General features: G+C 52.1%; 1 protein-coding gene across 2 annotated transcripts; it reads left to right on the top strand.

The window, feature by feature from the left end:
- The first annotated feature begins 425 nt into the window (after positions 1–425).
- TMEM268 (transmembrane protein 268) lies at positions 426–24,557 on the top strand. 2 transcript variants are annotated; one of them, XM_036261074.1, is made up of 9 exons: positions 426–460; positions 4,434–4,622; positions 11,992–12,101; positions 14,012–14,119; positions 15,144–15,293; positions 19,159–19,269; positions 21,210–21,290; positions 22,159–22,347; positions 24,265–24,557. In XM_036261074.1, exons 2-9 carry the CDS (start codon positions 4,514–4,516, stop codon positions 24,442–24,444), a joined length of 1,038 nt encoding a protein of 345 aa, XP_036116967.1. In that variant the 5' UTR covers positions 426–460; positions 4,434–4,513; the 3' UTR covers positions 24,445–24,557. The 2 variants fall into 2 exon arrangements, with proteins under 2 accessions (XP_036116967.1, XP_036116968.1); XM_036261075.1 differs by lacking the exon at positions 15,144–15,293.
- The last annotated feature ends 530 nt before the right edge of the window (positions 24,558–25,087 follow it).

Genomic DNA, 25,087 nt, shown 5'->3' with positions numbered 1-25,087 from the left:
ATACAGCACACGCATAATTTCTCCATAAAAATCAAGTCCTTGAGAAACGTCTGGTGCCGTGTTGCCTCATCCACGGGTCCCATGACCGTGGGGAGCGTGGGCTGGACCTCGGAGGGAAGCGGATGCTCTGACGCCGGGCAGACGGAGCCTCGCCAAGGGCGGGCACTTGCCTGGAGGACCAGCCCCCGCCGCGCTCCCCGCGCGCCCCGGAGTCGCTGCACGTGGTCGGCGAGCGGGGGGTCCTTCCCGGCCTCCCCGGAGGGCCCGGCTGAAGGAAGGCCGCTCCCGGCTGGGCTTCGCCGCGCGGGGGGAAGGCGCCCCTCGGCCCCTCGGGCGGGGCCGGCCGGGGGCGGGGCCGGGGCCGGGGCGGGGCCGGAGGCGGCGCGGAGGGGCGGCGCGGAGGGGCGGCCGTGTCCCCGGCCTTCCGCGGCCCTGGGCGACTGCGGCGGCGGCGCGGCGGGTGAGTGTGCGCGGGCTCGTGCGGCCGGAGCCCAGATTGGAGCCGCGCGGGCCCGGTGCTGCGCGACCGCCGGGGCGCCCCCTTCCTGGCCCGGGGTCCGCGCCGCAGGCGCGCCGGCTCCTTCCAGCCGTGTTGGGCCCTTCCAACGCGGCTCTTGCGTGGGAGCTGATCTCGGGTGGCTCCTGGGACCCGGTGGCCTGTGGGGGTGATTTCTGGGGTGAGGGTGACCCCGAGACCCTAGACCCAGGGCAGGACTTGGGCAGTTGACTGGGGCAAGACGTAGCTGCCCAAGGCCAAGGCCAGGCTGGGTGGGTCATCCCCAGCCTGAATGGGCCCGGATCCGTTCTGGCCCCGACCCCCACTGGCTTCCTGACCTTGGCTAGTTCACTTTTATTTTTGGTTCTTCATACATTCATCTGTAAAATGGAGAGCTTGGACTTCATTCTTTTTCACCCCAAAACTTCTGTGACACATCCTCTTAGGGCTTCTTACTGGGACTTTCCAGCTTAACAAAAACAGACCCTGACTGGTGAAAACTGGGATCTTTCTTTCTCTCCCAACTCCCTTTCCCAAATCTCAGTGAGGCGTCTGGTTCAGGTGGAGGTTGGCCACTCAGTGCTTGCGGGAATGGACTTAGGACATCAGCCTCTGCAGGGACTTTCCACCTAGCTAAACAGATGGATAACTAGACATTCTGGTTAAATGTAGAGTCAGCAAAGGCGACTAAAGCAACTTGGAGCATCTGGGGGAGTGGATGTCCAGTTAGTTACAGGAGTCCCAGGTCTATGCTCACACCCTGGCTCTGTTTTTCACCAGGGGCTGTATCTCCCATGTTCCCCATGACACTGGGCAGCCCAGAGTGGGGTCCTGAGCTCAGAGCTTACTGATAGGTAATGGGTCAATGTCTGCCCTTGGCCGGTCTTTCTAACACCCCTCCTGCCTCTGCAGCCTCTAGGCCGGACTAGGGACTGCAGGCTGAGTGCAGTGGCTACCCCCGGGAGGTCCTGCCCCTCTCCCCTTCCTGGCAGTCCGCTCTCACCTCTGTGCCAGGTCTTCCCACCACCGCAAGGCGCTGCCCACCCCCTCTGACTGCTGGTTTGGTCATAGTCCGTTTCTTATTTCTCTTTCTCTGAGTTTGTCTTTTCCATCAGATGGTGATTCCCAGCAGGGAGGGCTGAAGAAGGACTTAAGATTTCATTTCTGGTTTTATAGTGGAGAAAGCATGGTGTCTGGCACTGTAAGTTTCTCGGGGAATTATCTCTGGAGTAAAAACAACAGCTCTCCTTCAGTGATTCCTGTTTGCTTGGCCCTGCTTTGAGTGATTTTCCTGGATGAACTCTTTAAGCCTCACAACAACTGAGTTACTGTTGTTACCTCCACTTACAGGGAAAGACAAGGCAGAGAGAAGTTAAGTGACTTGCTCTAGGTCACACAGGTGGGAAATGTTAGCACTGTGCAGGTTACACTGAGCCATTACACTAAATAGCCTTCAGTGGAAAATGGATCCCAGGATTGTATTTTCCTGGTGGGCCTAGGAGGTGATCAAATGACTAAGGAAAGGGCTTCAGTGATTGCCAAGTGCAGGGCAGACATCCTTGGGTGGTTGTTGCTTTCATGCGTCTTGGGGGTACAAGAGAAGAGGAAGGAAGGAAGGAAGGGGTGATACGACTGACTGGTAAATGTTCAACAGTGTTGGGGAGTACCTGCTGTGGGCCAGGCCTTGGGCTAGGTGACAGGTGATGGTCCCTGCCCTCCTAGAGTGCAGCATCTCAGGTACAGGCTGGTATTTATTGCTAAATCACACCGTGCGGCCTCCTTCAACCCACTGCTTTCTTTTTAAAAGGTGGTATAAGGAACAGGCTCAGAGATACCCAGCCCTGGGTCCTGAGGCTCAGCGGCAGGGAGTTATGGGCTTGGACTCGGAGCCAGATGGCCGGCCCACCTGCTGGCACCACAGCTGCTCGCCACCCTAGCCTGGGCGGGTCTCTTCACGTCTTTGACTCTCAGTTTTCTCTCCTGTGAAATGAGAAAAAACCCTGAGGAAAGGGGGCTGATTGGTGAGCAGGGTGCTGGACATCAGGCTTGTATTTCCTTCTGTTATCCCACGGCAGTTATGCTAGGTAGGCCTCTCTGAACCCATTTTATAGACAAAGACAGCAAGGCTCAGGGAGTTCAGTACGTTGACAGTGAACATCACAGCGCACGGGCGGCTGCGTGGGGATTCACGTCCAGGATCTTTGGCACTGAAGTCCTCGCTCTTTTCCTAACATTTTGTTGCCTTCTTGCCGCAGAGCCTGATACACGGCAGGTGTGTGATTCCTGTTAGTGAAAGGCTCATTTTTGTTTATTCTCGGTGGCTGGTGGGGACTCCCATGTGGTCTTCCGGAGCTCAGAGTCAGGGCTGGCAACATGCATGCAGTGTGCTCTTTAGTAAGGCCTCCTTTGGCTTAAGGCTCTGCTGTCACCATCTTGAAATTCATCAATTTTGAACAGGGGGCCCCACATTTTCATTTTGCCCAGGGCCCCACAGAGTATGCAGCTGGTCCTTTTTAAAGGACCGAGAGAAATGGAAGGTGAGGAGAGTGGGAGTCAGGTTCTCCTTTTTAGTGACGGTCAGCCCTTGGGCCAACACTTCCTGTCTTCACCAGGGTGGAGAATCATGGCAGTGAAAGACGGGGCGGGTGGACTTTTTTTTAGCAGGCAGGCTGGTATGTCATCCCAGGAACTCAGGCGTGATTTTCCTTGCTGAGGGGTGAGTCTCAGGCCCCAGGGGGACACATCACAGATAAGGTGTGCAGGTTCCACTCAGAGTGTATGGCACTAGAGACACCACGCTGGCATTAGGAAATACCCATTTCTGCTTTTGCTGATGAAGTGGCTAAGGTCATGCCTGATGCACTGTCACTGGCCTGGCTCCCGAGGCTTGGGAAACATGTTCAAGGTCTTTCGGAGCTTAGTGCCAAGAAGATGCATTGCTCTCCTAATTCTCTCTCTCTCTCTCTCTCTCTCTCTCTCTCTCTCTCTCTCTCTCTGTCTCTTTATAGAGAGCAGGAACTGGCAGTATTTCCATTTTCTCTTCGGCCTCCTGGAAGCTCAATACCAAATTCTTGGATCAGGCATGGCAATTGTGTCAAACCTAAAAACAGCAGCAACCAGAAAGAGTATTTATGGCACATGTCCTTTGTTCCACATGGGCCACTATTTAAATGTAGGAAAGCTGAATGAAGCTCTTTGAGGTTAAACCATTTGCCCAAGTTTACCCAACCTGTAGGTTGTAGAACTGATGTTTAAACTGGTTAGTTTGACTCGGGAGTCCATGTTCTTGAACACAAACCTGTACCACCTCTGCTAGGGACCCTGATTGCCGGAATATCTGGGTATTTTTTATTCTTCATGGTTATCACTTAAAAAAAATTAAAAATTATCTTTTCCACCATCCTGGTTTTTTTTATCATTTGTATTTTACAATGTCTCTCTCTCTTTTTTTAAAAATAAAAATCTTATCTTTATTGTTGAATGTACTACAGATGTCTCCCCTCTTTTCCCTCATTGGCCCCCTCCTCCTCAATACCGCTCCCCTCCTGCCTTCCCCACACTGTTGTTTGTGTCCAGTGTCTCTGGGAAATTATGTGAGGTCCTCTGTATAAACAAGTCTCCCCGTGGTGAATGTACCTGTCCTTGTCTTAGTAAGGGAATGGAGATCCCACCTGCCTGGGAGCAGGGCCTCAGCAGCCCCTGGGTTCTCTCTGGGTCCCTGGATGACAATCCAAGGCCAGAAGGGAAATTCTCATTTGAGATCTGAGAGTGTTTTAGTCCCTCTGAGAATGATCCTCAGCATGACCAGAAAGACTGGTCAGTGGTGAGACTCCAGTGGGCACTCCCTGGCCTTGTGAGGATTTTGGTCTGGGAGGGCTTGGGGAGCCCAGCCGGCTGAGGTCCAGGCCTGAAGTTCTTTCTTTGCTGTTTTCTGAAGGCAGATGAAGCTGAGCTGGCTGTTCCAGAATGCACCAAAGCCCAGAGAAGGGGAAGTAGCTACCCCGCTGGTTCTCTGCTATGGCCTGTGAACCTCGGATAGGCCCTGGCGGGGCGGCCGGCCCCTTGCCCACCTCCTCCCCCCGCTGGAGTGCCCTGCCTGTGGGGAGCCCTCCTGGCTGGGGGCAAGGTAAGGTCATGACCTTGAATTTCTTTCCTTGCTACTCGCCCTAGGATCCTGGGCTGGACTCACGTATGGAGGGAGGGGAGTGGAGGGTGCACAGAAGTGCTTTTGGAGAAGTGTGGGCATTTTGGGATTTGTTTCCGGGCCAGTGTTTGTCATTTCCGCCATGCTCCTGTCCCCACCTCCTTAGATCAAGCCACCCTCTCCCTCTCGGATTCCTGATCCCGCCTCCATCCCGCCTCTCTGTCCGTCCTTTACCAGGCATCCAACGAGATCTTGATTTAAGATTTTTCTTTTAATGTGCCATGAGATAGCCTGACTGCGTATTTTCCAAAGTCCTTTTCCTGCCACGTCTCCCAGCCCTTCCAAAAGATTTCATCAGTCTTTCCAGTGCAATCGAAGATGCTGGATTCCAGTTCTGTCCGCCTTCTCCTTTTGAAAGCACTAACCCTAATGACTTTAATGGGCGTGTGTTCTTATTTAATAAGGAAAAACATTTACACACACCAGAAACCGAGTTTTGAAACATTTGCATTATTTTCGAACTGAATCAGCACTTTGTGGGTTTAAAAAAGGCAGCAGTTTGAGCGTATGACTTGGTGGCGAGCGCGTTTCTGCAGAGGGAGGGACGAGAGGGAGCGTGAGGCTGCGTTTCTCCAGGGGCCCGCTGCGAATGCCACCCAGGGCCACATCAAAAGCAAACATGCAGGGGTGGTTTAAAATGTTTACTGCACTGTAACAAGGAAGTAAACAGTAATTGGACACCTACCAATTTTTCTCCCAAACCAGAAAAATGTGAACAGGAAAATAACTCTGCTTAAACTTGTAGAGCTTCTCAAATCATGTGAGAAGGGTCTCACATTCAATCATCAAGAGATTTTTAAATAGCAGTAATTATTTTCACTTTTAAAAAAAGTTCGCCGCCCTGGCTGATGTGGCTCAATTGGTTGGAGCACCGTCCAGTGCTGGTTCGATTCCCAATACTCACTTGGGAAAAATCCCGCTCGCTGTCCCAGCGGAGTCAACAGTTTTGATACCAGACACAAAGTGGGTCCTATCTGGGTCACCAATTTGATACCAGACGCAATGGGTCCATTACTACCTATCGCCACTAAGCTATTAAGCAGAAATAAGGTTGAATCTTTTATGAGTGTTTATTAATCAGAGAGCCGGCAATCAGAGAGAGCGGCAGGTATGGCACCTGGAAAGGCTCTCTCGGATCGCTGGCTCTGATTAATAAACACTCATAAAAGATTCAACCTTAGCCCTGGCCGGTTTGGCTCAGCGGTTAGAGCATCGGCCTGCGGTCCTGAGAGACCCGGATTTGGTTCCCGCTAGGGGCATGTACCTCGGTTGCAGTTTGTCCCCGGCCCTGGTCGGTTGTGCTGGTGGCAGCCACTCGATGTGTCCCTTTCACATCGATGTTTCTCTCTCTCTCTCTATGTTCCTCTCTCTCCCTCCCACTCTACCTGAACAAAAAATGGAAAAATGTCCTCGGGTGAGGATTAAAAAAAAAAAAAAAAAAAAAAAAAAAGATTCAACCTTATGCCCTGGCTGTTTTGCTCAGTGGTTAGAGCATAAGCCTGTGGATTCAAGGGTCATGGGTTCGTTTCTGGTAAAGGGTACATACTGGGGTTGCAGGTTCAATCTCTGGCTCCAGTTGGGATCGTGTGAGAGGCAACTAATCAATATGTCTCTCTCACATTGATGTTTCTCTCTCTGCTTCCCTTGCTCCCTCCCTCCCCTTCTCTCTAAAAAAAATCAATGGAAAATATCCTTGGGTGAGGATTAACAACAACAAAAAGATTCAACTTTGTTTCTGCTTATTGGCTTAGTGGTGACAGGTAGTAACGGATCTGGTGTGTCTGGTATCAAGGGTGTGTGCCCAGGTTTTGGGTTTGGTCCCTGGCTGGGTGCATATGGGAGGCAACTGATTGATGTTTCTCTCACATTGATGTTTCCCTCTCTCCCTCTTCCTTCCTCTCTCTCAAATCAATAAAACATATTAAAAAAGGAAAAGGTTCCCCTTCTCCCCTCCCCCAAGTATTTGACATGAAAGTATGGGCTTTCTTGACATTCATTTTTATACTTATATGAAGCAACAACCATAACCATCAATAATTTGGAATTTTTGTTTATAGTTGTTCCAAACTTATTTTCAGTTTCATAAAGCCATTATCCAGTATTGCCATGAAACAGAGACTGTAGATTCTAGGGAGCAAAGCTTCTTTCTGAAACCAATGTTAAGTCAAAGAGATGTAAAGCAGGGCATTACACTACGTTTCTGGATCTGGTACACTAAAAAGAGTGAAACCTAGGAAGTTACCTACTGTTGTATACACGAGATAAAGAATTGCACAGCTGAGCTGATTTTTGATTATCTGATTTACACACGGTGTGGGTTTGCAGCATCTGCTAATTGAAGCAGACATGCACTGTATTTATCCCTGCCCTATACCTTAGGTCCCTCCCTCCCACCCCAGCAATCTACTACCTTATACAGGAATTGTGGATATGAGCCCAAGTCATCCCAGACGATCCAGTGAACAGAGTTAGTGTAATGCACTGGTGTGACATGCGAGATAAAAAACAAAAAGTCCCTGTCTTTTTTTAAAAATACTTTTTCTTTATTGATTTTAGAGGGAGAGGAAGGGAGAGGGAGAGAGAGAGGGAGAAACATCAATGAGAGAGAACATCTGTTGGTTTCCTCCTGCATTCCCCCTACTGGGGATTGGGCCCACAACCTGGGTGTGTGCCCTGACCGGGAATCGAACCGGGGTAACTCTTGGTGCATGGGTCGACGCTCAACCACTGAGCCACACTGGCCGAGCCAAAAAGTCCCTTTCAGTCTTCACAAAGTTTTGCTGTAGAACAAAATTGGCAGTCAAGTTCTTCTCACAAGCAAAATATGCTTGTATCACACTTCGGAAATCCTGATGCCTTTAACTGGGTCTTGTCCAGAGTAAAGCTGGGCGAGCTGAAGAAAAGGAAGTTAGGGCACAGACCAACCAGGTGCTTCTGCAGGACATGCACTTGAGAGTCAGGCACAGGTATGCCTTCTAGAGCTTCCCCGGAGCGTTGCTTGAATGTGGTTCATAGGACCACTTCCAGCTTCTGCCGTTCTTCACCGCCACGTCCACTCTGTCCTCCTTGACCACCAGCTTCTTGAACGGATTCATTTCACATCTGGATAAAAGCCTCCCGGGATTGGCTCCTTTGCTGCGGTTGCTGAGGATTTCCTCCACCTGGCTGTTGTCGTGATGCTGGAAGCAGGGAGGGATTCTCTGGAAGAATTTGTCTCCTCTGTGGAAACGGAGGCTGATTCTGTAAAAATTCAAGGGGTTGTCCTCCCGAGCTTGTTGTCGTTGCTGTCGTCGCTCCAGGATCAGCTGCTGGCGGGGGATCCACCGCAGCCTGACTTTCTCTGTCTCCGGGGGCTCCCAGGGCTGTTGGAACTGGCTCTCAGGGCTGCAGTGACTCTCTGGCTCACAGCCCATTGGCTTGAGGTCTGTTACCGTGTTCTCACAGGACGGACCTGTCACAAGAGCACCTGTGGCATCTTGCAAAGGTTTGGTGGAGAAGAATGTCCACTGTACTGTCAGTCGATGTCGGGCCAGTGGCCACTGACGTTCCTGCTGGCTTTTCCGCAGGGTGCTCCTGTTTCCGTTGCACTGGCAGGTGCAGGGTCAGAAGCTGCTCTCGTTGATGCTGCAGTGACACATGCAGGTGTGGGAGTGGGAGCCAAAACGGGGGTGGGGGTTGGGACCTGAGCCACAGCTGGTGCTGTGGAGGAACTAACTGCGGTAGTGGTGGCGGGATTCGATGGCTGAGTTGTTGGTGCTGGTGGTGTCACCGCCTTGGGTTTTGTCACTGTAACCACCACGGAGTTTTTCTCATCGATTTTATATTCTCTTAGAGCAGTATCATCATTGAGGATTTTGCCCGCATAAATTAATTTCTGACCTGCTACCGGAAAGGCATCTTACCCCTTTACGAATTCGGTCTTCTCTTTCAGTACTTTCTCCCCGGGGTCGGGGTGGATCTGAAAGGTCTGCCTCTGGAGGGTCGTCAGGGTGACCTGCAGGGTGCCACCACGCAGCCCCAGCTCCGCTGTGGGGTCTGTGGCCTGCTCTGGGTGCTGGGCGGGATCTGTGGCTGGAGGCTGGGTCGCCTATGCTCCTTGTGCACTCGGGAGGAAGGTGGTGGGGGTGGGGGTTTGTCACATTTGACCTGCAGAGTCTCTCCCCAGCTCTGGCCTTGGGCTGCTGCCCCTGCACCGGGCATTTCCCTCTGGCTCCGGCCGCAGCGCTTCCTCAAGCCCCTGGCCCCAGCCAGAGTCTGCAGGAGCCTCGAGGGGCTCCTCGAGACAAGCAGGGAATCTGCTAGCTCACCCAGGCCGGCCGCCGCCATCATCATGCCTTGCCCAGAGCGCCCCCTCAGAGACATCCTTTTTAAATGCATAAGCAACCGTATCATTTTCTGCTTCAGTGTTTCCCATTGGGTTTAGCATGAAGATCTAACATTCACTGGCTTGCAAGGCCTGTCTTAACGACTCCTGCTGCCCCTGTGCTTAGTTCCTGCCATGCTGTCGTGCCTCAGGGCCTTGGCATCTGCTGTTCTTTCTGTCTCTTAGGTTCTTCCATACCTCCTTTCCTGTTTAGTGTCCATTTACCTTCAGAGCTCAGTTCAGGTAGCCTTTCAATGGGGAACCTTCTCTTGATGACTCAGCCTAAGGCAGGACCCTCTGAGTTATTCCTACATCTCCCCATAGTACCTATCACAGTCTGTAATTAAAGCAGTACCTGTGTAATAAAGTAATAAAGTGTTGACTGTCTAGCTTCCCCACCAGAATATAAGCTTCACGAGGACACAGGTTTTGTCTTGTCTTGTTCATCTAGTGATGAACCAAGGTGCATACTTGCCCAGGGCTTGGTCCATTGCAGATGCTCAGTAAGTGTTTTGTTGAATGAATGAATGAATGAATGAATGGGCATAGGCAGGGGGAGACAGCATTCTAAATTGGGAAATCCATAGAAATGTGGCTGGTTACATAGATGCTTTGAAACTTGACTACTTAAAAACAAGTGTTCTTTTTTTTTTTAACTACTGTTACTAGGAAAGCAATGTACACACATATACACAACAGTGGGATGAAATGGAATGAAGTAAATTTCCTTCAGAACTTTGAAGACATTACTACACTGATTTTTGGCAAACTAGTTCTTATTTCTTTGTAAGAAATTACTCTCCCCTACACACACACACACACACTCTCTCTCTCTCTCTCTCTCTCTCTCTCTCGCACTCTCTCTCTCTCACATACTTCTTTGATAGCTTTTCAGATCTCCTTACCCTAACCTAGGTGTTAAAACAAGTATTTCTAAGTGGAGGACTTGCTGTTCTCACCTGAAGGAATGGATGGATGAAAAGAGGTTATTGCCAAGAATCCAGGAACTCATGGTTCAGAAGGCAAACAAAGAAACTGTGGAGAGTCTTTGCATTGCTGCGGCAAGCGCTTTGCTCAGTGTGCCAAGAGCCTGCCAGGGAGCAGTCTGCGTTCTCCATGTGTGGAGTCCAAACCCACGTGGGCCTCCGGCTTTCCGTGTGGTGCTGAGCGATGGAGAGCTGGTCTGGACCCATCCAGCCCGAGTGCCAGCCTGTTGGTATCACCTCTTCTCCTCTCCTCTTCACTTTCATTTCCCCTGGTAACATTGCTCGCGTCCTTAGTTCCTTTTTCAAAGGCCCCTTTCTTTTTCGTGATCATGGAATCCACCTCTTAGGACTCTTGGAGGATTAAATAAAATCATGACTTGAAGCCTAAGCCCTGTGCCTGGAACATAGTAAAGGCTCAAATCCCAGAAGCTATTCTTATTTTACTTTATTGCTCTATTTTATTTCTGCCCTTATTTTATTTGTGTCTAGTTTTTCTCATTTGCTTATTTTTAAATCCTCACTCAAGGATATGTTTGTATTGATAGTAGAGAGAGAGGAGGGGGAAGAGAGAGAAGCATAGATGGGAGAGGGAAGCATTGATCGGTTGCCTCCTGCACATGCTCCTACCGGGAGATTGAACCCGCTACCTAGGTATATGCCCCAACTGGGAATTGAACCCGCAACTTTTTTGGTGTACGGGACAGCACTCCAACCAACTGAGCCACTCAACCAGGGCTCATTTGCTGATTTTTAAATCTAACTTTATACTTTTATCTTTCCAAGTTTTTATGAAGCCACCTGGTGTGGGAAGATAAAAACAGATACATCTGACCCTTGAACAGCACGGGTGTGGACTGTGTGGACTCACTGACATGCTGCTTCTTCTCAGTAAACACCTGCACTGGAGTGCAGATGTGGAGGGCCAGCTGTATGTCATGTCATAGAAGGGACTTGAGCATCTGTGGATTTAGTATCCATGAAGCACCCTGGAACCAATCCCCCACGGATACCAAGGGGCACCTTAAGTTTTGGGGAAGTCCGAAGTTATACTTGGATTTACACACTGGGAGGGGTTACCCGTCAGTCAGTGTATGTGTTTTCTATAGTTACGTAACCAATTATATTGATACAGTGGCTTGTAAAACATCAGGTTACCCTCGCACAGTTCTGTAGCTTAGAAGACTTTGGCCTCACTGAGTGAAGTCATCACTGTGTCAGCTGACTGCATTCCTTCAGGAGGCTCAGGGAGAACCTGTTTCCTTTTCTTTTCCAGCTTCTAAAGGCTGCCACATTCCTGGCTCATGCCCCCTTCCTCCATCTTCAAAGCCAGCAGTGGACCGTCTCTGCCTTTCTTCCAGACACATCCCTCCGTTTCCACTTTTCAGGATCCTTGTAGTTATATTGGGCCCACCCAGATAATCCAGGACAGTCTCCCTATTTACAGTCAGTTAATTAGCAACATTAAGTCCATCTGCAACCGTAATTCTCCTTTGCCACATCCATAACATGCACAGGTTCGGGGGCGGGGCATCTCTGGGGGTCCATTGTTGTGCCTACCACAAGTCAGTTGTCTTATACTCTGAGCCCACTGGGAATGCAAGCATTACCTGGTTGAACAGTGCTTGAATGAACGTCAGCTCCATCATCTCCTCAATGTGGTTAATTGTCTCTGTTTAAATATCCCTTGTGATAGGGAGCTCACTACCTCCCGTTCTGTGTGTGGACAGCTCTCATTTTGGGGAAGTTCTCAATGGTGTCCTCCTAGGCTCCACACTCCGGCCTCAGTTCTGCCTCGTGGGGGCTTTCCTGTCAACTCCAGTTCTTCTGTGGGGATTTGAGGACACCTGTCCCTCCTTGCCGTGAGAAGGTTCTCGTGGCCAGAGGAGGTGATAATGCCATTAGGCCCCGGGCTCAGCCGGTGAAGCTTCTGGTCTGCTTTCAGAGCTGCGCAATGGCCAGGTCCTCACAGTTCTCCGCATCGACAACACCTGCGCACCCATCGCCTTCGATCTGGGAGCCGCGGAAGAGCAGCTGCAGACCTGGGGCATTCAGGTGAGTGCTCATTTCACGTGGTCCTTACGGGTTTCCTTCCGCCCATCTGTCCGCCTGTCTGTCCATCCACTGATCCTTCCATCCAGTGAGTCACAAAACGTGTATTACACACTTACCATATGCTTGATGTGGTAAGGGAGAGAAGGAAGATGTATCAGAACAGTCCCCTCTCCCCCATTATTTCACTTAACAGATGTGCATTTTGGGTGCCCACTCTTATGCCAGGCACTTCCTGGGCACTAAACACTGGGCTGTGCGCACTGCTCCCAGAGCCCGGGGGGAGACGGCCGGTGTCAGGTGCATCACACCGTGATGTGAATGCTGCGGTAGAGAGAGGACGGGATGAGGCATGGAAGAGCACCGGAGACGTGAGAAACCTGGGGTGTCGGCACTGGTTGGGAAAGCTCCCAGAGGAGCAGATCCTGCATCTGGACCTTGAGGAAGAATAGGAGTTTGCTGGGTAGACAGAGGAGGGCGTTTCAGGAGAGAAAAGGTTACACGCATCATCAGCTGATAGTGCACTGCCTTCGGCACAGTGACTCCAAGCCTAGGCATCCCGGGCCCACCGATCCGGCCCTCCTCGCTGCCTGCGTGACTTCAGGCAGGTGACCGCCTCGGAGCCACAGTTTCATCACCGTGAGGGCAATATTAATGCCGGTTACGTGGGGTTTTTGTGACGATTAAGTGAGCTAATGCCTGGGGAGCACTTGAACGGTCTGTGGCACGTAGTTCAGTGTTAGTAAGTTGCAGCCGTTGTCATTAAGCTGTGGTTATCTGCCCCAGCAGGGCGAGGCCTTTCCCCACACTGCCCAGGAGGACCCGTTATGGGGGGGGGGCCACCCTGCTAATTTTACCCTGCAGGTATTACAGTTGACCTCTTTAAACGGAATTGCATTATTGTTTACAACAACATCTTGTCACCATTAAAGGGAAACTTTCCAAATTGATAGCACTCAGCCCACATCAGCACAACAGTTGGTTTTCTTCCCACGTTTCCTTCCAGCTTTTGTTTAGAAGAACATTTTTCTTAAACAGTTATCTTTAGATGGGGCGTTCCTCACCCACGAACGAAGGGTTTACACGTTGTTCTGCTGTGTTCCTAAACAGCACCTTTCACAGTTACATTCTGTCTTAAGCAGTCCACTCTCGTCGGGCTTTTAGCACTACAGTGTTTTTGTTCAGGCAGGAAGATGTGACTTTCAGTACTTGGGACTGTATTAGTGGTTACTGACATTACAGTATCGATAATAGCACTTGTGCATGGAGTGTTCCCCGCGGAACCAGTTCTGGGCCAGTATACACACATACTTAGAGACTTATCTGTCCAAGGAAGACAAAACCCCCCATGGTAGGCAAAACAAAGGCCCCAGAGATGTCCAGACAATATGTATATACATAGTATACATATACTGACTGTGTAATACATGTATCAGTATTGCATATGTGTTACGTTATTTAATATACACACCGCCTCTACAGGGTCCTTGTTTTACAGAGGACAAGTCTGAGGCTCAGAGAAGTGGAGTTATTTTTTCCAGGTCACACAGCACACAAGTGGCTGGGCCAAGGTTTGGACCTGGGCTGGCTGACTCCCGGGTCTGTGCCTTAACCAGTAGGCTCTCCGGGGTCTGCTGTGAGGTGCTGAGGTGCTGAGCCTTGGGCTGCAGGAATCCCTCTGCGGGATGTCCTGGCTCCTGAGCTGGCACCGCGCCCGTGATGCCTGACCTTTCCGGAGCCGGAGCTGCGCCCTGCGATTGCCATCGGTGCTCCGAGCTCCAGCCCAGAGCGCGCCCGGCCCCCCCCCCACATGATCGGCATGGGGACTGGAAATGACATGCTTGCTGGTGGGAAGGAGGGCTGGAGGTGTTCTCTGCGGCTTATAGATCTCTTTCCCTTGGTTGGCCGAGCAGGTCCCGGCTGAGCAGTACAGGAACTTGGCCGAGAGCGCCCTCTTGGAGCCCCAAGTGAGGAGATACATCATCTACAACTCCAGGCCTGTGCGGCTGGCCTTCGCTGTGGTGAGGAGGGAGGCGGCCCACTGACCCTGCCGGGCCCCTGGGCACCGCTGAGTTCGGCACCCTGTGGGGAAGCCCGTTGGTGTGCCTACGGGGTTTGGGGGGGTGGCCCCGCTGCCCGGGAGAGGGCACACACGGACCTGGATTGGTGTAAGGGAATTCATGCAGGGAGTTGTGACCAGGTGCCCACGGGAAGGCGGGGGAGCAGGGTTCGCTGAGTGCAGAGCTTGGGATGGGGGATCTGCAGACCCACTACTGAGACTCTGAACTCAGTGTCTGGCTTTGGTCAAGACTTTTCTCCTCTCTGGGACTTGGTTTCCCCATTTGTTCAACAGATGAGTCCCTTTTAGCTCTAATCATGTATGTGTGTGTGTACACACATTTGTACAGATACATATACACATACACATACACCTGCATATACCCGTACACACACACATCCATGTACATGGCAGAGCCAGTATTTGAACCGAGGCAGTCAGGTGTAACTTCTCTAACCACTGTGCTCGCTGCTCCTCTGTGGATAGCGTCAAATAGCACTCCGAACCCCCACGTCCTGCTTCGCAGGAAGGGGAAGGATGCAACTGGATTTTACTAATTTTCTAAGTGCTGGGCTGTTTCATATGTTCTTATACTAATCCCCATATCAACCCTGTGAAGGAGGTATTACTCCCATTTGACAGATGAGGAAACTGAGGCTCAGAGAGTTGTTATAACTTGTCCAGGCCACATAGCTATTGAAGGATCAATGTGGGTTTCTGACTCAAATTTCTCTCCCTCCTAAGCCCCCTGCCCTTTTCTGTTTTTATTTAAAATGAAGGCGAGCAGGGATTTGGAGTAACTGTTCTAACCCCATTTTCCTACCTTCACTTATGATCAAGGAAAAGGCCCCCGTCAGTCTCTCTCAGGCCTCTGAGCTCTGTGGGTCCAAGGAGGTATCAGAGTGTCTGAGGGTGCCACCCTGAATGGGGCTGCTGCACTCAAGGACCGGAGTCCCTGACCTCGCTGTCGCCCCGGCTTCCCGCAGGTGTTCTATGTGGTGGTGTGGGCCAACATCTACTCCACCAGCCAGATGTTTACCCTGGGGAACCACTGGGTGGGCGTGCTGCTCGTGACCCTGGCGGCGGCCAGCCTGACCCTGACTCTCATGCTCATCTTCGAGAGACACCAGAGGAAGGTGAGGTGTCCGGAGACCCAGCCATGCTCCCTCCGGGGGCGCTGTGTGGGCTGGAGGGTCCCAAGTCCGTTTTCTCTTTCACCCACTTCAACGAACTGCTCCAACCTTGAAGTTCACACTGGCCCATGTGCCCAGAGACTAAAGGCAATGAAATCACACGTGTGATTAAACGCTCTGTCTTTCCTGTCTGATCTCTGTGGGTTGCTTTTCTGGAAGCAAGCTGTGCTTTGGGAGTGTCTGGGAGGTGAGCGGAGGGCACTGAAGCCGGTATTTGTATAGCACTCAGATTACTGAGGCTTTCAACCCCCTCCCCCATGCTCAGGAGAGCTCTGAACCCGGACCGGCTGCGGTTGGGCTGCGACTGCAGGGTGCCTGAGGCTGAGGGTCGAGGGAGGTGGGTGGGTGCTGGCTTTGAACTCTGTTGACAGTCTCTCTCATTTAACTCCAGCAGCTGCTTATTAGGCAGCAAGTGGGTGGTCAGAGAGTCAGGTGACTTGGCCCGATCCCACTGTGAGTGGCAGAGTGGGGGTTCCATGCTGGAGCCCTCGGAGTCCCGATCTCATTCAAAAAGGAGATTGATACCTCCTGGTTCTGTGTGGCTCCCTAATTGCATTCTGCTTCTTTAGCATGTCTTTTGTTACTTACTGAGCACTTCATATGTGGTGGATCATGTATTAAATGCTTTATGTATATTAACGCATTAAACCCATCCAATAAATCTCACACCCATTGTACAGATGAGGAACCCGAGGCTCCAAAAGGCTCAAGGAGTAGTCCAAGATCATACTGGTAACAAATAGCAGAGCTGGAATTTGAGGCCAGGACCCTTAGATTCCAAGCCGTGTTCTCAGTTAGCACCCGACTCTCTTAGAATTTCGTTTTATTTGCCATAAACTTAGTAAATGAAAACAACACAGATTTATTGTCTTACAGTTGTGCAGTTTCGATGTGGGACCCAGCAGGGCTGCATCCTCTCTGGAGCCTCCAGGGGAGACTGTTTCCTCGCCTCTCCTGGAGCCCCCGGGTTCCCGGGTCGCTCCCTTGTGATTACGCTGGATAAGCGGGGACCACCTCCCTGTCCTAAGGCCAACTAATTAACAGTGTTAATCCCATCTACAGCCTTTCTTCCTCCTCCCCACGTAATGTAACATTCACAGGTCCTGGGGAGCAGGACTTCGGCATCTTGGGGGGTTGCATTCTGCCTGCCGCACCTCTGCCATCTTTTCAGTGCGTAGGAAGCTCCCCCAGCACCTGGCACAGAGCCGGACTTTGAGATCAAACACTCCGCTCTCGCCTGACTCTGTCGGGGGCGGGGGGTGTTGGGACATGTGGCCGGGGTTTGAGGTGTGAGTTCCATGTAGTGGAACAAGGACAACTAGGAACTTTATGGTTTCATCGTTCCCAAAGGCTCTGTGTGTGGCTTCGTGACGACCGGCTGACAGTAATGCCGCTTGGGCTCTGTTGAAGCTTTCCTGGCCCTTGTGCTGGCCTGTGGAAATAACCTGAGCTGGCTGTTTCGGCAGCGAGAGACTCCTCTCGGGGAGGGGAGAAGCAAAGGACATTCCGCTCCAATAGCAAAACCTGTGGCACCCGGCCCGTGCCTCAGGATGCGGATGGAATCAGTGCCGTCAGGGAGCCGGCGTGGCTCCTTCCCCCTGCCTGCCTTGGTCAGCTGGTATTTATGAAGCCCTGGCAAGTACCAGGTACTGTGCCCGGCACAGGCACGGAGGTGAACAAGACCTTGTGTCTTTACCCAGAGGTGCAGCGTGGGACCCCAGGTACGCAGCGGCACCCCCCTCATCCCTGTTTGCTCATTCAGGGAGCCCCTCCAGGATCCTTCCCTTCCTAGTAGTGGCTGCCATTTAATGAGCACTTACTATGTACTCTGTCTTCGGGACCTGGTATCTGTGCCCAACAGCTTTGCAAGGAGGCAGGATACCTCTGCCGTTTGTTAGCTCTGCAGCCTGGGGTAAGTTATTACCTCTCAGGGCCTCAGCTTCCTCATCTGTAAAATGGGATAATAACTGTAGCACCCTCCACCCCTCAGATTGTTTGGAGAATTAAATGAGTTAATGCATGCCAAGTGCTTATAATCGTACCTGGTATAAAATAAATGCAGAATAAGTGTTAACTATTATAATTACTGACTCTTGGCCAGTGGGGGCAAACACTTAGAGAAGTAACCAGTCCGTGGTTACACAGCCTCCTCAGGTCTTGTCTCAGCTCAAGGACTTCTTCCTCCTTGGATCCCTTGTCACTCAGGACTTCCTGACCCCTGTCACTCTGTTAGTGGCCTGCCTGCAGCACGTAGCATCCTTGAGAGCCTCGGCACTTTGCACACCCTGCCTTGTGTCCCCTACAGAGTACAGCGCATTGATAGGGCATGTGGGAAGTTCCTAAAAATATCTGCAGTCAATATGATACAGTGAAAAACACTGTGCTGTTAATTCGATATCGCCATCCTGCTGATATTGTTACCTGACATGCATCGGGTGTCTGTTTATTCTTCCAAGTATTCTATGTGTATGAACTCATTTCATCCTTATTATAATCCTTATTATAAGAGGATGTTAGTATCTCACTGGAGATGAGGAGATGGAGGCGGAGAGTTAGTGAGTAATTTGCCCCACAATATATAGGTAGTGAGAGGTGGGGTCAGGATTTGAACTCTTGGTGATGCAGTTTTCTGAAGGGTGAACAGCCCTTGCAGATGTTCTAGGCAAAATACGAGATAATCATCTCTTGATTTTCATAGTGGTGGCATTCCTGGAAAATTCACTGTATTTTAAACCTGTTTGAAAACAAACCCGCTTTAGGTTGTATGTAAAATGGAAATCGGTTGGCCAGTCGGAGAATTAGAAGTAGAGTCCTGACCTGCATTCCCACACGGAGACAGTTCTTCCGTGTGTGGGACTGGTCCCACGGACTTGGCCTTCGGCGGAGGGCACACTTTTAGCATCCCTGGTCCTCGGGCCTGGGTGCCAGCTGTGCCCATCCCTGTGACGATGGAGGGGAAGGTCTCACGCTTCCGAGAGCTCCCTTCAGGGTCCTGATCTTTGGGAACCATTGCCCTTGATTGGGCTGCTTTCTAAATGCATCTGAAGGCCCTTGGTGGGGGGCGTCTCTTCCCCTCACTGCACTTGGGGCCCTGACACCCTTCTTCTCCCTCCTCCCCTGATGTCATTGGTTTGGGTGGGAAAAGAAGGAGACAGAGCCACCAGCCCCTCCTTCCTGCCTTGTTGAGGGCCAGGCACTGTGCTAGACACTTCAGAGAAGAGCTGTCTTACACAGAGAGTAGGTGCTTTACTTATACAGTAAATGCCCAACTCCCCCTCCATCTCCCCTCCAACCCCCTCCATCTTCCCTCCATCCCCCCACCCCCTCCATCCCCCTCCATCCCCCATCCCTCCTCCATCTCCCCAACTCCCCTCCATATACCCTCTACCCCCCATCCCCCTCCACCTCCCATCTTCCCCATCCCCCTCCATCCACTCTTCCTGAAGATGCCTGAAAATGACTAAGTTCTAGGCACCGGCCTAAGTGCTTCACACACACTCAGTTAGATCTCACCACATCCCTAGGAGGCAGCGACACTCTTTATCCTTACTCCGACTGAGGAGAGCAAGGCTCAGGGAAGGGTCCCACAGCGGGAAGTGGCAGAGCTGGGCTTCGACTCAGGGCTGACGCTCCTGATTCATTGTTTCCACAACTCCGTGGTCCCACTTTGTAGAGGAGGAAATGATGTGTCCTGAAGACAAGGATTGTCCCGTGGTGTCCAGCAGTGGGACGGTATGTGGTCATTTCCGGGGCCCAAGAACTCCCTGAGCATGGAGGTCTGTTCACAGGGCTCATGTTTGTTTCACAGGCCAACACCAACACGGACCTACGGCTGGCAGCTGCCAACAGAGCCCTCCTGCGACACCGGGTGCTGCTCGGGGTGACGGACACGGTGGAAGGCTGCCAGAGTGTGATTCAGGTACCGTGTCTCCAAGTACCGTGTCTCTGAGTACCGTGTCTCAGTACCGTGTCTCAGTACCGTGTCTCAGTACCGTGTCTCAGTACCGTGTCTCCGAGTACCATGTCTCAGAGAACCGTGTCACTCTGGGGCTGGGCTGATGGGAGTGGTGGCCCCATGTTCTCCCAGTCTGCACAGTGTCTCCCAGAGTCTGCTGAGATGGTGTAGGCAGCTCTCCTCCTCCCTTCTCTGGGTGGTAACCAGCATCCTGGACCCTCCGTGGGGCAGGGCCGGAGGGGAAGTGCAGAGACTCTCCAAGCCTCACTCCTAACTCTGCACACATTCGGGAAACAGATGGAGCCTCCTCGGTGCCAAGCACTGTGGGGTCTTCCATGGGGACCGGCAGGTCAGATCCCAAAGGCATTATCCACCTGGCCCAATTGTTTTCTTCGCCCTAAGGGCAGTGGGGAGGTCTTAAGTGACTAATATGAGCTGTCACAGTGGGTCTGGGGCACCGCTGGGCTGGAGGAGCCCCAGGTCTCCTGGTCCCGGCGGGGCTCCCCAGGTGGGATCGCTGGATCTCAGCTCCACATCTGCCCTCTCGCCCGGCGGGAGCGCAGGGCAGGTGGCTGGGACCTGGGAAGAAGTCCTTGTGCACATCACCTGTCCATCCTCCAGACACTCATGAGAGCCCAGAGGTGGCAGGCACGGCTCTGGCTGCGGGGCTGCAGCAGAGAGGCACCCGCAGGTCCCCGTGCTTAGGGAGCCTGGCGCCTGGACGTGCTGTGGAGTGTGGGGGCGCCTCGACCGACAGCAGGGGTGAACTCGATGGCATCCCAAGATGCCTGGCAGGTCGGGTGCGACACGGGACAGAGAGTTCCTTGAATCTGGGGTCCTTTCAGCCTCATTTTCTCTGAGTCTTCTTCATGGATTGGCACACAGGGTGACCTAGCGGGTGTTCGTTGAAGGTGTAGATGGGTGGATGACTCCTGAATGGACACATCTTTTAAAATAATTGGGTTCTCCCAGTTTTAAAGTAGTATCTCGGGATGAGGTGACACAGTATCTTGGATTTTCTTAAAAGACATCGGGAGGGGTGGGGTGGAGGATGGAGGTGTCTGGGGTGAGTAGTGGGTGGGGTGGAGACAAAACGAGAACCCACGAAGTGATCACCGTTGAACCAAGATGATGGATAGCTGTACTTTTGAACATGTTTGGAAAATTTCACAATAAAAAGTAAAAAAGAAATTAATTTAAAAAATGTTCCCTTGGGGAGGAGACGATGGGAGATTAGCTGGCCAGGGGGATGTGACCGTGGACCGCATGGGGCAGTCACGGGGAGGAGGGAGGTCTGGGGTCCGGAGGAGCTGCACCGAGTTGGTGGTGTGAGACAGGGGCTTCCGGTTTTTGGCAGAACTTGGGTGGTGTGTGGCCCATGTGGACCTGACAAGATGATGTAATGTGTGAACATGGAGCATTTCAGTCTGGCTAAGTTCAGTCTGGCTTTGTGGGGACTGTTGAGGTTGGGGGGAAGGGGAGATCATGGTGGGGTGAGGACTTCTTCCTCTGCTTCCCTCCCTTAGAGCACCCAAGTTGATTACATCTGACTTGGCCATGGGCAGTGGGGGGTGACAGCTCATTTGCATGTTGGGCTCCAGGCAGAGGGCCCCTGAAGAGGAGCGCAGTAGCCCTGGAAGGATACATGATGTCTGGGCTGGTCTGGAGTCTGTCAGGTGCTTAGTGACCAGTGGGGGAGGGGGCTGCAGCCACATGAGCAGATTTGCACTCAGTCGGCTTCGGGCAACGATACAATGACCTCCTCATGCGGGGGGCCTCTGGGAGAGAGCAGAAGGGCGTGTTCCCACCAGGAAGGAGGCAGGAGATGGAAGGCCATCTCAGGGACGGGATTTCAGGTCGGGCTGGCTCTGAGCCTCAGGGGTCATAGCTGCTTCTCTCCCCAGCTCTGGTTTGTCTACTTTGACCTGGAGAACTGTGCGCAGTTTTTGTCTGAACACGTTCGAGAAATGAAGACTAGCCAGGAGGTAAGATGCCTTACATGCAAAACAAAATCAACCAGGAGACCAAATGGTCGCGATTGCATTGGCTCCGACTGCATGGGCTCCGTGCTGGGAACTGTCTGAGGACAAGTTACTCAGCGGGAAGAGCACCTGTGTCAGATCAGTGGCGGTTTCGCTTGGGGAATGAAGTCTGTTTAAGTGACCGTGCTAATCCCTTTAACTGCTGGCATTTTCCACCTTTCCTCCAGTGAGCATATGTTTGCTTATGATGTAATAATAATTAATAGTAATAATAATAAAGATCCTGGTAGAGGAAAGTACCACGTATTTGGACGGCCTACCATTTGTGAGGAAGATCAGGGAAGTCTTGCTCCAATTCCACAGATGAGGAAACTGAGGCTCTGAGAAGCCCTGCCGCCACGCTTCGGCGGTCACGGAGCCGGTTGGTGACGCTGGGTTGGGGCCCAGCCTCCCTGTCTCCAAGCCTCCGGCCCCTCCTCTGGAATCAGCCTTTTCCTGGGCTCCGGAGTCCGTCTTGAACTCAGGGATGTGGTTGCGCCCTGATCCTGGCCTATTGGCTTCTGCATGGCTTCGGGCAAGGCCTTTGAGCTCAGTCTGCTCTTCTGCAACACACAGATAACGATATCCCTGTCCCAGGCTGCTTGGAGGAGCAGACGAGAGCGTGGGAGGAAAAGTGCTTAGAAGCTATCAAGGACCATGCTTTGTGGGGAGTGACCGGATCTCTCCAGCGTGGCTCAGTCCCACCTTCGCCAAGGTCGGCGTCCGAGTCTGTAGAATACCCATTCTCTGGGGTCGCACCTCAGGCAGCGCCTTGGCCTCCCACATGCCACCCAACTTAGGACACCACCCGAGCTCCCCGTTTCCTTCGCAGTCCGTGCTGAGAAGCAGGCTGAGCCAGCTCTGTGTTGCCATGGAGACCGGGGTGAGCCCCACGACGACGGCGGAGGGGCCTGAGAACCTGCTGGAGGAAGCTCCTCTCCTGCCCAGCAGCCCGCATCCTGCAGAGAGGCCTCTCATGCAGACCGAGTTTCACCAGCTTGTTCCTGAGGCTGAGCCGGAGGTAACGGGCACCGGGCGGGCCAGGGCTGCCTTCTCTCGTGGGGTATTTGCATAGAGTCCAAGTGGGGACCTCAAGTTGTAAGTGCCGGGGAACGTGGCTTTACTGCATTGGTAGAGACTATACAGATGTAGCCTGCTAGTCTTTAATATTTTGTTCCTCACGCCAGCACTTTAGAAAATAGTTTATAGCAGTCATTTGCTACTCACTGGTTTTTGTTCCCCTTTTTAAAATATCTTGGCTATTCTTGGTAGTTCCACTGGACGTGTAGTTGTGTGTGTGGATGGATCATAGATTGCCTACCTAACCGTGAACATTTTGATGAGTATTTGGGTTATTTTAAAGTCTTTTTATCAGTCTATCTACTTGGATTGCAGTTAGGTATTTAAATCTTATATTCATCTCTGTTGAATTCCAGTTCCTCCAGCCCCCGAGTTCTGTTGGTCCTGCTGAGCTGTCTGCTGGGTTTGACCAAGTGCTGGTAGACCAGAAATCTGATAGCATGTTCCCAGCTTGAGCTGTACCCTCGTCTCACTGTGAGGACAGACAGAGCCACTGTCTCGCAGACGTGCAGCGCGGGTGACCTCAGGCAGGGTGTGGTGCAGGAGAGCGCCTACACTTTCTTTTAAGCGAGCAGATTTGAGGATTTAAAAAAAAATATATGTTTTCTTTTATTGATTTCAGAGAGGAAGGGAGAGGGAGAGAGAGAAACATCCATGATGAGGGATCGGCTGCCCCTTGCATGCCCCCTACTGGGGATGGAGCCTGCAACCCAGTCATGTGCCCTGACCAGGAATCAAACCAGGGACCTCCTGGTGCACAGGCTGATGCTCAACCTCTGAGCCACACCGGCCGGGCAGATTTGGGGATTAAAGGTCCAAGCCAGCCCAGACTTTTCCTTTTATAGTGGTGGGAAGTGGGGGCCCTGCAAATAGAACTATTGCAAGAGAAAATGATGAATCTATTCATCTCTTTACTTGAATCCATGGACTTTTTTTGAAAGAGCACAAAAGATTGATGAGGTCACATACTTCATTGTGACATGCCTGTCTGGGTTTATGCGAAATAGCCTATTAAATATGATGGGTCTTTTAAATTATTTTTAAAAATTCATTCAAATCAATAGTAATGCAATTTCCTGCCATGAATATCAAATCTCAGTGGGTGTGCACATGTTTTTAAAGTAGCTGACCTTATAACTTAGCAAGAAAAAATAATAATCAATGCCCAGGTCTCAGCGTGAGTCAGAGTCTTCTGTTTTAGTAGGAAACCTGTGCCTGTGAAAGATGGAGACACGGTTAAAATGACCTCTTACATTTTCACAGCTTTTTGTTTTATCATGCATACCATTCTTTAGCATACCTTCTGAGGTATGGATGCTTGTTTCTCTTCTCTGATGGATGAAATAGCTTCTAAGAAGCCAGTGGACATGGCCAAGGTCACAGCCAAGGGAGAATGTGGCAAAGCCGGGGCCAAAGCCAAGGGGGATTCTTTCCCCAGCCGCCCCCATTCACTAGTGCTTTTCTTCAAGTGTGTTTTCTCGACCTCATGTTTTACCGGCTCATAGACCGTGGGAACTGGAAACTGTGTGTCCCTGTGATTGGCTGGGATCCATCAATGCTAAGTTCTCCAGCACTTTGAGGCCCCCTAGTTTTTTTGTGCAGTTTATAATCGACTATCAGCAGTCAGGTTACCGCCCTGGAGACGAGGAAACGGAAGCTGCAGGAGCCCCACAGCAGCAGTTGCAGAGTTAGGGTTCCAGACCAGACCAGGCACCTTCCAGGAGCCCCCGATGAGGGCCCGACCAGGCTCTTGCCAGTGAGCGTCACAGCTGGCCCAGGGGTGCGAGGACCGCGTGGCCTCCCAGGGCACGTTAGCTGCGTGTCCATGGCCCTCACTCTGCTTCCCCGCCTCTTCCAGGAAATGGCCCAGCAGCTGCTGGCAGTGTTCGGCGGCTACTACATCCGGCTCCTGGTGACCTCCCAGCTCCCCCAGGCAGTGGGGACACGGCACACAGACTCTCCGAAGGTTCCATGTCCCTGCCAACTCATAGAAGTCCACATCCTGGGCACAGGATGCTGCCCGTTCCTGGCCAGGTGACCCAGGGATGAAGGCACTCACCCTCCTCCAAGACGGAAGGTGGGAAGTCAGGGGGCCTCAGGAGCTCGAGGCAGCCAGTGGCGAGCCGTGGGAGAGAAGCATCTGGGGGCACTCTGAAGGGTGTCGTGCTTACTGCAGGACCCTGCACGAAAATGCCTCGACATCCCGGATGACCCCAGGCCTTCTCAGGAGCGAGGTTGCCGAGCCGCTCTGACTGTGGGCCTGGACGAAGGCCGCTCTGCCATCCTGCTCACTGTCTGCACAGCCCAGCAAATGTGAAAGTGACCCGACTGGGCCAAACGTGTCCAAAGTGTGGTTCCCGACGATGCTCCCATCACCAGCCCCTCATGTCAGATGGGGACCGGAGGCCCTGGGAGGATGCTGCGCTGGTGGCATTGCCTTGGGCCTTGAAAATGACAAGATGCCTCTTCCCAGTCCGACAAAAAGTAAATTCTCAGAATGCTCCCCTTTTTTAAGTTCTCTTCTCCTGTGTTGAAGGAAAGACAGTACCTGTGCTCGTCGTCTGCCAGTGCACCGGCCTCCAGGGCACAGGAAAGAAACAGCAGCACACAGTGTGACGGGCTGTGTGGAGAAGACCCCTTTTGTCTGGTTATTTGTGCAAAGGAGTGTGTGCTTGTGGTTG

The sequence above is a fragment of the Molossus molossus genome, unplaced genomic scaffold (assembly GCF_014108415.1).
Source record: "Molossus molossus isolate mMolMol1 unplaced genomic scaffold, mMolMol1.p scaffold_m16_p_14, whole genome shotgun sequence".
In the NCBI taxonomy this organism is placed as follows: Eukaryota; Metazoa; Chordata; class Mammalia; order Chiroptera; family Molossidae; genus Molossus; species Molossus molossus.
The sequence above is the reverse complement of the archived record's forward strand: the minus strand, read 5'-3'. Positions and strand labels throughout refer to the sequence as shown.

What these genes read in the sequence shown, in the direction of transcription:
- TMEM268 (XM_036261074.1), top strand. Translation starts at nt 4,514, where the DNA reads ATGGCCTGTGAACCTCGGATAGGCCCTGGCGGGGCGGCCGGCCCCTTG. An exon ending in TGCGGCTGGCCTTCGCTGTG is followed by an intron (nt 14,120 to 15,143) that starts GTGAGGAGGGAG and finishes GGCTTCCCGCAG; the next exon opens with GTGTTCTATGTGGTGGTGTG. An exon ending in GCTGCCAGAGTGTGATTCAG is followed by an intron (nt 19,270 to 21,209) that starts GTACCGTGTCTC and finishes TTCTCTCCCCAG; the next exon opens with CTCTGGTTTGTCTACTTTGA.